Source organism: Amphibalanus amphitrite, unplaced genomic scaffold (genome assembly GCF_019059575.1).
Source record: "Amphibalanus amphitrite isolate SeventyFive unplaced genomic scaffold, NRLGWU_Aamphi_draft 000153F_arrow, whole genome shotgun sequence".
Classification (NCBI taxonomy): domain Eukaryota; kingdom Metazoa; phylum Arthropoda; class Thecostraca; order Balanomorpha; family Balanidae; genus Amphibalanus; species Amphibalanus amphitrite.
The window spans coordinates 352,940-366,460 of record NW_024881648.1 but is presented as its reverse complement, the minus strand read 5'-3'; the positions used below and the strand labels follow the sequence as shown (position 1 = coordinate 366,460).

The following is a 13,521-nucleotide window of genomic DNA, read 5'->3' as shown; positions in this document are numbered from 1 at the left end:
TCGACGTTTTACAGAGCCGATGGATCGATTGTGAGTGTTCGATTGGGCTCCTCCGGCTGATTGGCCGGGCTCCATTGGCAGCGCAAGTGACGTCTATTGGCCGGGTTGTTTCTGTCTTGTACCGTACTCCTCGCTCACCAGTCGGCAGGCGCCACAATGCAATAGTAATTGGCGACAGTCAGCGAGCGACCGAAGCGTCCGACAGCCTGCACAATTTATGACGCTCCGGGAAGCGCATCAACGAATCGGGGATTGGGTAAAGGTAAAAAAACACGAATTATGCTCCTCGGGCTACAGTAACATTATGCGAAACGCATGTGGCGAGGCTCCTACGCATAGATTTTCTGGAAACTAAACTTGAGTTATTGATTCCGTTCAGCTCATGGAAAACGAGCGTGGTAGACTGTGCCGCATAACACAATGAATTGCGGGACAGTCTACCCACCCAGTGCAGCCTAGTGCTGGCGGGTGAGCTCCACCCGATCTTAGCTTGGCCCGTTTGATATCCCATAAAGTAACCAGCTTGGTGAGCTGCATGTTCGACTTGTAACAGGCCGGTAGCCCCTTCCACTGCACCGGTTGTGGTTTATGGACCAAACATTCAACCCTCGCGGACTTTTGCGGACAAAGCGCAAACTGCGCGGGGGAGGGGATTTCCTCTAACTACCGTCAGACATGCCCACGCCGCGCCGTCCAGCATTCGTTGGCCACCAGTCCCTATGGAGACTCGTGCCCCGGTTCGGTGACGTCACAGTATTGATGGGAGGGCGGGCGCGTTCCAGAGCGCGGCCGGCCGGCAGTGCAAGCCGGGGCGGGGGCTGGACGGGCTGCTGCTGCTGCCGCTCAACACGGGAGCGAGGTAAGCACGGGTAGGACAGGTACTGTGTAACGGAGGATGTGTTGAGGAAGGTGGGTGATTAACTTTTACCCATTTAACTGCGATCGTTATACGTATAATGATTAATGAAATGCCGGGCATCTATCTTTCAATTCTTTGCTATAGCTTCAGCATATAGGTACGCTGAACACAGTGGCTAAATAATTTCATATTGGCCTCAATTTTCGCTTACGTACAAAATTTGCCAGTGACAAATCGCATTTCAGTTGCGCATTTCGCCATTGATTACAGCCACTTACCAATCCGACATCCCGTCTCTGCCGCTGTGTATTGATCTGCCCTGATCTCTGGCGGCCTCTCCTCACCACCTGCTCCGTCTCTGTCGTCAGTCATGATGACGTCCAGCGCCACAGACGGCCACTGGGGCTCCGGCCGGCCGACTAAGCCGCTGTTTCACCGGATCCCGCTGCCCACCGGTCTGGAGCGGACCCTGGAGGACCTGGCGAGGGAAGTGCTCCGCAAACAGCCGGAGGATATCCATCGCTTCTGTCACCAGTTCTTTGAGCACAGGCTCAAGGAGAGGGAGGGTGAGTGACAGAGGGTGTGCCGGGTAGGTCTTTGGTTCACACAGTCTTTCGAGCACCGACGTCAGCGAAGAATTCACTGCAGGTATGTCTATAACCTAATGTTTTTTTTTTTAATTTACCACATTTAATGCAGCATGCGAGTGGTTTTTACCGACAGGTTGAGCGATTGTAAATGACATATGGTGTACACTATAAGTGAGGCGCCGTTCACATAAAGATACAGGGTGTTCTAAAAAAAGCACGCACTCACAAACAGGGGGAATGTATGTATTACCTACGTGAGTGTGTAGAAGCAGGGTATGCATTACGTGTTTATAAGCAGCGTCTCCGATGTGTGACAGATCTGCGCAACAAGCCGGTTCTGCGCGGCGCTCCGACGTCACAGTCGGAGGAGGTACTGCAGGAGGTGGATGAGGACGAGACGGCCGGATCGCTGCCCTCCACCGGCGACAGGGCCGCGCAGGTCAGTACAAATCGGTCACCCTCAGCTATAAACCCTTTAAAAAACTGCGCTACCAGATGGATAACGTATAGTTATTTTCACTCGGTGACGACATTATAGTCTCGTTCTACTAGAGCGTAGCAAGCTGCTCGCTCAACCTGTAAGTACTGCTATGGCGGCGGGACCAAGTGCTGAGAGAGGAATGCCGTGAAGCCATCTTCGGTGGTACTTACGCTTGGATTTCGGTCTAAATCATACCTGTGATCCGGGATTTGCTTGGAAATGCTTGGCTTGTAACGTTGAATCCACGTATACGTTTGGATCACTGAGGTGGAACTAAGTTTTTTTTTATATGTAATGCAGAACCATAGTTCTCTCTTTTATGGTAGGCATAAAGGCGTGTTGATGAAAGGTAGGCACATTTTACAACTCGTACGTAGGTACAATGTAGGCTCGTAACCATAAAAGATGGTTTTAGCCACAGAAAGCGCATTAAGATTCGGTGACACTTTCAATGCCGCCGAATAGTGCATACAGTGCAAGCCTGCTAACCCTCCGACAGTCGCCGTGCTGACACCTCCCCCGTCTGTCGGCAGGAGCGCCACGAGGAGCGAACCCGACAGGCAGCGCTGCTGGTGGGCGCCCTCAGCGCCGCGGCCGCCGGCGCTGTCACCGTGGGGGCCGTGGCCGGCTCGGTCCGCGCCGCCGAGGCCCGGCTGTCAGCCTCTGCCGAGCCAGAGGCCACAGAAGGCGCCGAGACTGCCGACGACACGCCGGAGGACCGGGAGGACGCCAGTGCAGGTGGCGCCACCGCGGCGGACGGCGGTGAGGGCGCCACCGAGGCGGCGGAGGAAGGTGGCGCCACCTCTGACGCCGACGAGCGGCCGGGGTCGGCGGGGTCGGGAGCCGGGTGGGCCGCTGCCGGAGCCGCTGGGCTGGCGGCCGCCGCTGGAGTAGGTGGTCTCGCTCTTGCCTCGGTGGTTCCCGGCTCTGAGGCACCAGAAGCGGTCAAAGACGAGGAGGAGGAGGAGGATCAGAGGGATGGCGGTCACGGAGAGGCCGAAGCAGCGGAGCAGGGTGAAGAAGAAAAGAAAGAGGAAGAGGAGGAAGTCCAGGAACAACCAGGGGACGAGCCATCAGCGAGTCCAGAGATAGCGGGAGAGGGATCACCAGCTCAATCCCCGACTCAGGACACTGGTTCGCCAGCTAAGTCACCCTTTGAACATCAGTCACGAGCTCAATCATCGGCAGCAGATGCAGAAGGCCGCGCAGCGTCACCGGCAGAGCAGTCAGGGCACCAGTCTGAAGCAGAACAGGAGTCAAGGACTCAAACTCAGTCAGGAGATCAGGACTCTAGACCACAATCTCAAGCGGAAGAAAAGGAATTAATAACTCAATATCAATCAGAACAGGACTCTCGATCGCCATCTCAAGCAGAACAGGAGTCAAGGCCTCAATCTCAAGCAAAACTTGAAGACTCGAGACCCGGGTCACAAACTGAGCTCCAATCCTCAAGACCTCAATCGCAAACCGGCAATGAAGGCTTAAACGTCTTCACATCCGATGAGACAGAAGAGATCGACGCAGAAATAATAGCTGCAACACATTCGGAAAGCACTGAGCTGCCGGACCACTTAGAGCGATTCCGCATTGAGTCACCGTCGGAAGAGTACAAGGCGCTCGTTCGCGCTCGACTTGGTGCCTCACCGGGTGAGATTCTCACTAAAGAACGAGAGCTTCATAGCCACCCAGAGACGCATCAACCGGAGGGTGATCTTCACGATAAAGATGACCAGACTCAGCAAGACATTATGGAAGCCGTTACTACGGAAGTATCTCGTCCTCAGTCTGCTGCTGCCGATAAATCTCGTCCCCAGTCTGTTAAAGAAGAATCTCGTCCCCATTCCACTAAGGAGGAGTCTCGTCCGCAATCCACTGCTGCAGAGGGATCTCGTCCGCAGTCCGCTGTTGTAGAATTGTCTCGTCCCCAGTCTGAATCTGCGCAAAAATCTCGTCCACAGTCCGTTGCCTCAGAGTTATCTCGTCCGCAATCTGCTGCTGCAGATGGATCTCGTCCGCACTCTGCTGCAGAAGAATCTCGTCCTCAATCTGCCAAAGAAGGATCTCGTCCTCAGTCTGCTGCAGATGGATCTCGTCCGCACTCTGCTGCAGAAAAATCTCGTCCTCAATCTGCCAAAGAAGGATCTCGTCCTCAGTCTGCTGCAGAAGGATCTCGTCCCCAGTCTGCTCAAGAAGGATCTCGTCCCCAGTCTACCATGGAAAAATCTCGTCTGCAATCTACTGCTGCAGAGGGATCTCGTCCACAGTCCGTCGCTGTAGAATTATCTCGTCCCCAGTCTGGAACTGCGCAAGGATCTCGTCCACAGTCCGTAAAAGAAGGATCTCGCCCCCAGTCGGCTGCTGCAAAAGGATCTCAACCCCAGTCAGCTGCTGCATCGGGATCTCGTCCTCAGTCTGCCGCAGAAGAATCTCGCCCCCAGTCTGCTGCAGAAGAATCTCGTCCCCAGTCTACCATAGAAAAATCTCGTCTGCAATCTACTGCTGCAGAGGGATCTCGTCCACAGTCCGTCGTTGTAGACTTATCTCGTCCCCAGTCTGGAGCTGCGCAGGGATCTCGTCCACAGTCGGTTGCTTCAGAGGTATCTCGTCCGCAATCAGCTGCTGCAGATGGATCTCGTCCGCACTCTGCTGCAGAAAAGTCTCGTCCACAGTCTGTACAAGAAGAATCTCGTCCCAGGTCGGCTGCTGCAGAAGGATCTCGACCCCAGTCAGCGACTGCAACGGAATCTCGTCCCCAGTCTGCCAAAGAAGGATCTCGTCCCCAGTCTGCTGAAGAAGGATCTCGTCCACACTCTGTTAAAGAAGGATATCGTCCTCAGTCTGCTAACGAAGGATCTCGTCCCCAATCTGTTAAAGAAGGGTATCGTCTCCAATCTACTATCGAAGAATCTCGTCTGCAATCCACTGCTTCAGAGTTATCTCGTCCGCAATCTGCTGCAGCAGAAGGATCTCGTCCGCACTCTGCTGCAGAAAGATCTCGTCCACAGTCTGTAAAAGAAGGATCTCGTCCCCAGTCTTCTAAAGAACGATCTCGTCCCCAGTCAACGACTGCAGCAGGATCTCGTCCTCAGTCTACTGCGGAAGGATCTCGCCCCCAGTCTGCTATAGAGGGATCTCGTCCTCAGTCTGCTGCTGCAGAAGAATCTCGTCCCCACTCTGCTAAAGAAGGATCTCGTCCCCAGTCAGCGACTACAGCAGGATCTCCTCCACAGTTTGCTGCAGAAGAATCTCGTCCACCATCTGCTAAAGAGGGATCTCGTCCTCACTCTGCTGAAGATGGATCTCGTCTCCAGTCTGCAGCTGCAGAAGGATCTCGTCCTCAGTCTGCAGCTGCAGAAGGATCTCGTCCTCAGTCTGCAGCAGGAGATGGATCTCGTCCTCAGCCTGCCATAGGAGGATCTCGTCCCCAGTCTGCCAAAGAGGAATCTCTTCCTCAGTCCGTTGCTGCGAAGGACTCACGCCCCCAGTCTGCTACACAAGGATCTCGTCCCCAGTCTGCAGCTGTGGAAAGATCTCGCCCTCAGTCTGTTACAAAAGGATCTCGTCCGCAGTCTACTAAAGAAGGATCCCGTCCCCAGTCAGCAGCTCTGGAAGAATCCCGTCCTCAGTCTGCTACAGAAGGCTCTCGTCCGCAGTCTGCTGTTGTGGAAAGATCACGTCCCCAGTCTGCTACTGAAGAAGGATCTCGTTCCCATTCTGCTGCTGCAGAAGGGTCCCGTTCCCAGTCTGCTAAAGAAGGATCGCGTCCTCTCTCTGCTGGAGAAGGATCTCGTCCCCAGTCTGCTACCGGAGAAGGATCTCGTCCTAATTCTGTTAAAGAAGGCTCTCGTCCGCAGTCTGCTGCTGCAGAAGGATCTCGTCCACAGTCTGCTACACAGGGATCTCGTCCACAGTCTGCCAAGGAAGGATCTCGACCCCAGTCCGCAGCTGTTGACGGATCTCATCCGCAGTTCACCGCTGTAGAAGGATCTCGTCCCCAGTCTGCCGCAGAAGGATCTCGTCCCCAGTATGCAGCTGCAGACGGATCTCGTCCCCAGTCTACAGCCGCGGTAAGATCTCGTCCTCAGTCAGCGACTGCAGACGGATCTCGTCCCCAGTCTGTATCTGCAAAAGGATCTGGTTCCCTGTCAGCTGCAGCGGGAGGATCTCGTCCCCAGTCTGCTAAGGAAGGATCTCGTCCCCAATCAGCGGCTGCAGAAGGATCTCGTCTCCAGTCTGCTACTGCAGAACAATCTCGCCCCCAGTCTGCAGCTGCAGACGGGTCTCGTCCCGAGTCTGCTGCTGCAGACAGATCTCGTCCCGAATCTGCTGCTGCAGACGGATCACATCCCCAGTCTGCTACTGCAGGCGGATCTCGTCCCCAGTCTGCAGCTGCAGACGGATCTCGTCCCCAGTCTGCTACTGCAGACGGATCTCGTCCCCAGTCTGCTACTGCAGACGGATCTCGTCCCCAGTCTGCTACTGCAGACGGATCTCGTCCCCAGTCTGCAGCTGCAGACAGATCTCGTCCGCAGTCTGCAGCTGCAGAAGGACCTCGTCCCCAGACTGCTACAGTGGAAGGATCTCGTCCCCAGTCAACTGCTGTTGCAGAAAGTCGTCCTCAGTCCACTTCTACTGCTGAAATGGCGCGTTCTCAGCTTATTGACTCGACTGGGTCCCGCCCTCAGTCCGCTGCGGGTGCTGTGTCCCGTCTCCATTCGGGTCTAGCAGAGGGATCACATTCTCAGTCTGTTGCCGCAGAAGATTCAAATCCTCAACATGAACCTGGCAGCCCTTCCTCGTCAAGCAGGATCACGTTGGAGCCTGTGCGGGCCGCGGTGGTGTACGACACGCTGTCAATGACCCGATACGGCGACCGGGTGATCTCTCCGGGAGCAGAGACCGAGTACCGGGCACAGTACCGCCGATCAGATGCCACAGAGTCGCTGGCATCAATGGCCAGAGGAGGCAGCCGTGCACAGTCTGCGAAATCACAGCAGGGGACGGAATCATTGCCGGGAGAACTGCAACAGGAGAGTAGACCTCAGTCGGCAGAAGCTCATCAGGAGCAGGAGTCAAAACAGGAGAGCAGGCCTCAGTCAGGAGGACTCCAACAGGAGAGTAGGCCTCAGTCAGGAGGACCACAGCAGGAGAGCAGGCCGCAATCGGAGGGACCAAAGGAAGAAAGCATATCGCAATCGGAAGGACCACAGCAGGAGAGTACTGCTATGTCAGAAGTACTTCAGGGAGGGAGCAATGCACAATCACAAGAGCTTCAAAATGAGACAAGACCACAGTCAGGGGAGCCTCAGCGTGAGAGCAGGCCTCTGTCAGAGGAACCTCTACAACAGGATACAACCCAACCAGAAGAATCTCAGAAAGGTGGCAGTCCCCTACCAGATACGGTCCAGCAGGAGAGCAGGCCCCAGTCAGGGGTGACACAACAGGAGAGCAGGCCCCAGTCAGGGGTGCCACAACATGAGAGCAGGCCCCAATCAGGGGCGCCACAACATGAGAGCAGGCCCCAGTCAGGGGTAACACAACAGGAGGACAAACCTCAATCGGAAGAACCTAAGCAGGGGAGCAGGCCTCAATCAGGAGCAGCTCAACAAGGGTACACATCTCTGTCAGATGAACACGAAAACCCAAATGCGTCGATTGCTGGTGAGCTCCAAGAGAATGCTGATAATGCCATGAACGAATCACTAATAACTTTATCGAATATTGAGGGGCAGAGTTCGGTCCACTCTGCAGGCGCAGTTCGCACTTCATATGATCTGATGAAGAAGCATGAGTTCGAATCCATGGCAAAATCGCCCCTGCATGAAGTCGATGATAGCGTGCAGCGTAGTGCGTCTCAAATGTCAGCCAAGTCCCCCACCGAAGATGCTGCTGTAATGGGCGCGGAGTTGACCTCCACTCATGACCAGCACGGACAAGGTGACGAGCTCGTAACCTCGGAACTGAACGGAAGCAGGCCAGCTTCCTCTACATCGGAGGCTAAGGAACCGGAGACAGAGCCGGCTGCAGCTGTTGAGGAGAGTCACCAAGCTGATGAAGATGAAAGTCAGCTTGGCCCCAACCCGGTCGCTTCCAGCCCACACGGAGACGAGACATCACTGCAGGGTAACGGACCAGCTGAAAAACAAGAGCAGTCTCAGTCGGAAGTAGACGGCTTATCCCCTCGGCCACTGGATGCATCATCAGGCCACCAGAACATCGAATCTTCAGAGGTAGATCATGCGTCTGTGAACCAGGATTCTGAATCAACGCATGAAGAGTTCTCGAGCATGCAGCCAGAGGTGTCCTCTCTCAAACTGGACATTTCGTCCCCTCTGCCGAACGATTCGTCACTGCAGCCAGACACACCTTCTCTACAACAGGATGCCTCGTCGACGCAGGATGCCCCATCGCCTCCTCCAGACGACGCCTCGTCCCCTCAGCCAGGGACGCTGTCTCCGCAGCCAGCCGACGCAGTCGAGAGTGCGCACGCTGATCACCTGGTGACCTCAGATGACGAATACGACCCGCTGGCTCTCACCCAGTCAGTGATTCTTCCCGTGGGCCTCAGCGGCGGACGACAGTCCGTCCAATCCGAGAAGGCCAGCTCACCGTTCCCGGAGGTAGCGAATGAACGCTTCAGTCCGTCACCAACTGGTGGAAAGGATCAGATAGAGAAAGCTACCGAACCTAATATGTTGGACGTAGAGCCAGGAACACAGAATCGTAGTGCTACCTTCGACTTAAGTCAGGGTGAAAATATCTTGCCCAATTCTTCGCTCGAGCGACAAGAAGAATCCCGTGCTGACGAAGATCTCAATAAAGGAAGCGTTGATCAAGTGGATGGTGCGGCAGTGCCGGATGAAAATGAGCCTGCAGTCAGCGAAAATGTTGAGGACGATCAGCAGACTTCGAACTTGAATCAGACACCAAATGCTGAAGAGGCACGCGTGTCAGACAATGCCGAAACCAACAGCGTAATCCCTGAAGCCAGCACATCGACCGATTCGAAGGATGTTGATGCCGGTCCTTCACTGACCGCAGTGGCTGCATCAAAGCTCAACGTCATATCGCCTACACCGACACAGAATAACAGCAGCCCGGACAGTCAGACGAAGGCGAGCGACGACGACCAATCCTCCCACCTGGCCGTGCCGGCGGTGGGTGCCATCGGCTCTCTGGTTGGAGGCAGCGCTGGGGCCCTTGGCGCCCTCACCAGACGTCCGGAAAGCCTGGAGAATGAGTCTGAAGTGTCTCAGAGCAGCGCATTGCCGGTTATTGAGCAGTCAGAAGGAAACCTGGAAGCAGACGGCGATAGAGCAGATGCCGAGGGCCAGGAGACCGAGAGCTGGCTCAGCAGAGCTAAAAAAGAAATCAAAGGAGTGTTCACAGGAGATGAGGAGCAGGAGCCCAACAGAGATGATGACCCATCAGGGACAAATGGCAACGCTACGGAAGCCGAAGAAGAGCAAGAGTCTGGCAGCTGGTTTAGCAAGGCTAAAGATGAGGTAAAGGGTGTACTTTTCGGAGACGAGGTTAAAAACGAGGGAGATCCGATTGACGGCTCCAAACCTCAGATAGGTGACAATGAACATCAGGAGAGTGATGCCGGAAATCAGAATGGCAGATCAGAACCACAAACCGAAGAACAGTCTGGAAGCTTGCTAGACAAGGCTCGAGCTGAAATAAAAGACATCTTTACTGTCGGAAAGGATGGACAAGAGCAGGATGAATCCAGTAAGGATGATGGAAAATCGTTGAGCGGCCAGACCTACGAAGCGGAACACCTAGAAGACAGCACGCAAGAACGGGAAAATTCTGAAAGCCTGTTTAGTAAGGCCAAAAATGAAGTGAAAGGTGTCTTGTTTGGGGACGAGGTAGACGACAAAGAAGATGAAAGTGGATCCGAATCCCACGACGCTCCTTCTGGATCCCAGCACGACAGCTCTCGGCCTCAGGAGGACGGCGCTGCTCTGGAGCAACAATCAAACGGTGAAGAGAAACACGAAGAGGACAGTGGACAGTCAGGAAGCTGGTTTAGTCGAGCTCGTAATGAGCTGAACAGCACCTTTCAAGATCTAAAAAAGGATGTGAAGGACACGTTTACATTCCCGGGCTAAGATTTGGATGACAATGGATGATTTTGTTAAATTCAAACTGGTTACTGAACACCTGACTGGATTATGTGTGTCACATGTTTACAGCACAGTCTTATGCAGTTACAGATCTCCAGAGACCTGCATAATCTGAGCGATTGTTCACGTTTCTCGGTATGCCGTTCCATTGGAGGCTGTCATTGCAGCATTATGCTTCTATTGGAAACACGATGTGCACCTCATTCACAACGCAACAATATATGCATGATTGTTAACTGTAAAGCCCACTTAAGACTTATGGGCTTATCGCTGATCAGTGTGATTAGTGTTAGGCGGGAGAAGGTGAAGACTCTTGAGAGTGATTTCAAATGAGTGTGAAATATTCGCCCATGCATCGAAGTGTTAACGAACATGTTTTTAACATTTTACGGGGACATGCGAGTTCTTGACAATAGCAGGAATGGTCAGTCGCATCATTAAGGACGCTTTCAAATTTTTAACTACAAATATTTTTAATAAACAGTTAATTGGGAAAAGGCATTGGCGACGGCATCCAGTGTGATGTTGACATTGCTAGTCGTTAAGCTGTGATTGCACCTGCTACTTATTGGTATTGAGTTGGTTAACTCGTGTTCACTCAGCACATGGACGTGCATGTTTAATTGATATCACCGTTTCACTGAGTTAACAGCCACCTGTTACGGAGCGGGAAAATGCCGAGTTTGTTTAGAGGTGCAATGTGATATCATTGTGTTGAGTAATAGCATATGTAATAGACATGCGTGTCCTACTCTAAGTGTTCCAAAAACTGTTCTGTGTTCATCTTGCTTTCGTTTTCTGCCGAGTACCAAATAAACTATATAAAAAGAAACAGTGTTTTGCATCGGACGACTGGTACCGACTGGCAGCACACAACATCCGCCCTGGCTTCCCCTTGCAGGACTAGCTCACCCACATTCTTACACACATTACGAGTACACCTCGTCCGGGCTGACCGTCACCCTCACCGCTGTGGGCGACCGTTCTTGGTAGCAGGGATGCGGAGCCGGAGCCGGAGCCGGAGCCGGAGCCGCCGGAGCCGGCATATTTTGCCCGGAGCCGGAGCCGGAGCCGGAGCCGTGAAACAATGTAGCCCGGAGCCGGAGCCGGAGCCGGAGCCGTCAAAAAAGGGGGCGACTCCGGCTCCTTTTCTTTAGAGGAAACAATTATTTACCTAGTTCGGTTTGACAGTAGGGACCGTCGAGGTCCTGGTCAGTGTTCTCTACCTTCAGTGTTCGCATACACGGTTACACCTCGCCTCGCATTCAAAGCAATGCTGCCACCACCTTCAAGGCGTAAAACAATGTGGTATTCAAAATGTGGTATTCCACCCGTATTTAATTGATCGCATAGGGGATGTAGGGTAGGGTGAGGTAATTTGAACATGTGGGGCAATTTGAACATAGTGTGAATAACACAAAATTACGGAAAATCCATAAGTGGCATGACAATAAGACCAATGAGAGAAATTATCGTAACTAAAAGGGCTATCATATGAACGGGGTTTAAAGTTTCAGGGAATGAAGATGTTGACGCACAGTGTAAAAAATAATTTCGCAAGGATAAACGCCTAACAACACGTCATTGCAACTTCATTGTAGCGCAAAATCTTGCATTGCTAGTGCCTAATACGTAACAGCTTTTGTTGTACAATGACCTAATCAGTGTCTTCAATCCAAGAAATTTGCTTTTGAACCCTGTTTTTGAAAATGGCAAAATAACTTTTTGTGTGGGGTAATTTGAACATAGTGTGAGAATTTCAATGAAAACAGGGATAGCTCCGAAAAAAACAGCTCTCCCAGTTTTTTTTTTGCCAATATTTTCGACCCAAAGCAGTAGCAGATAAGTGATGCCAGTTTTCGAAAATTTACGTCTAATTTCCGTCTAATGCCCGGCATTTTCGTTGATTTTCCGTCCAAAAATGTTAAAGTCAACTATTTGTCCAAATATGTCCGAAAATTATGCAGCTATCAACACTCAAAACCGTCATTTATATTGCTTATCACGTAATTTTACCAGCCGAAAAGTGTTCATTACATTGAGAGCTTAACAAGCTTTCCATTCGCCAAGCAATGCTACGCACGATTACTTGATAAAAATGCTCAAGTGTGGCAGGCCATCGTCCAATGTTGTCCAGACTACTATACCTACCTTTGTGCAATCAATTCCGAATTGGACATAATAAAGAATCGGAACTCCGAATGTCCAGGTTCCGATTGGCACCACTATAACAGATGAAGTAAGGTTTGGTAGAGTTTTTATCGAACGGAGATGATAGACGTCCTGTTAATTGAAGAGAGGCGAATTCTTTCAACTGACCTGTGTGCAGCGTGCAGATATCGATACTCTGCAACTGTTATTTTTGTTGCTGTGTTGATTTTCAAATGAAGGTATGTTTAGAATTGCTCTACCTATTCGTTTATGGGTCAAACAATGCATCGGTGCTGGCGAGACTATCGTTTTTATGGCAGGTAAAGGCAGTATGTTCAAATTACCCCACGGTGGGGCAATTTGAACACACCGTGACTTGGTGGAGAAGTGATGCTATGCTATTCAAGGTATGCTCGGCTCGTCCAAAAATGAGGCTTGCATGGTAAAAGCAAGTGACACATGCGCTACTGAAACAGTTTTTCTTCATCCAGGGTTGAGCTGGAAGTTGGTACAAGGGAGAAGACGTAAAAATATGCTCAAATTACCCCACACTACCCTACTTGGTAGAAGCCGGAGCCGGAGCCGCCGGAGCCGGAGCCGCCGGAGCCGGATCATTTTACTCGGAGCCGGAGCCGGAGCCGGAGCCGCCATGACATTTCACCCGGAGCCGGAGCCGGAGCCGGAGCCGATTTTTTTCTCCGGAGCCGGAGCCGGAGTCGGAGCCGTCTGAAATTTCCACGGCTCCGCATCCCTGCTTGGTAGCTTCGAGAGGGGTGACCGTTTGAGGCATGAGCGGCAGGACGAGCTGTGCCAAAGCGATATTAGCCGTTTTCACGACGGGCTATCCGGCGAATGCACCTGATTTGACCAAATCTGCACCTAATCTCTTTTACAGCAAATATCTTTATTTTATGAATATATTTCAGTGTTTTAATCGATGATACCTACTCTCAGATAATATGACAAAGCAGGCTATAAGCAAATAGTGCAACCCTAGCTGATAGCTACGAAGAGACACACTGAACCTGATTTGACCAAATCTGCACCTGATCTGCACCAGATGTGCACCAAATGTGTACCAGATGGCCGTCGTGAAAACGGCTATTACCGTACGTACTACCGCACGGGGACGGTCTCTGCCGCTGAGGCGCACCGTTGATCCGCACAGACCAGTGTCTTCGCCCTATCTTATCGTCGCATAGCTCTGCAACAGTTCGTCTTTTTGGCCAAAATAGATCGCCCCAACAAAATATTAAACGGGATACAAGCTAGACTCAAGACTGTCCCCGAGAATATTGACCCGATACA

The 13,521-nt window shown here is 52.3% G+C and overlaps 2 protein-coding genes across 2 annotated transcripts; both read left to right on the top strand.

Moving 5' to 3' along the window:
• The first annotated feature begins 823 nt into the window (after positions 1-823).
• LOC122383026 lies at positions 824-4,207 on the top strand. Its single transcript, XM_043369083.1, has 5 exons — positions 824-859; positions 1,228-1,425; positions 1,767-1,888; positions 2,464-3,006; positions 3,932-4,207. The coding sequence occupies exons 2-5, from the start codon at positions 1,230-1,232 to the stop codon at positions 4,205-4,207; spliced, it is 1,137 nt and encodes a 378-aa protein (XP_043225018.1). The 5' UTR covers positions 824-859; positions 1,228-1,229.
• Positions 4,208-6,601: 2,394 nt separating this feature from the next.
• Positions 6,602-10,888, top strand: LOC122383010 (microtubule-associated protein futsch-like). The gene has a single exon (XM_043369051.1). The coding sequence runs from the start codon at positions 6,787-6,789 to the stop codon at positions 10,045-10,047; it is 3,261 nt and encodes a 1,086-aa protein (XP_043224986.1). The 5' UTR covers positions 6,602-6,786; the 3' UTR covers positions 10,048-10,888.
• Positions 10,889-13,521: the final 2,633 nt, after the last annotated feature.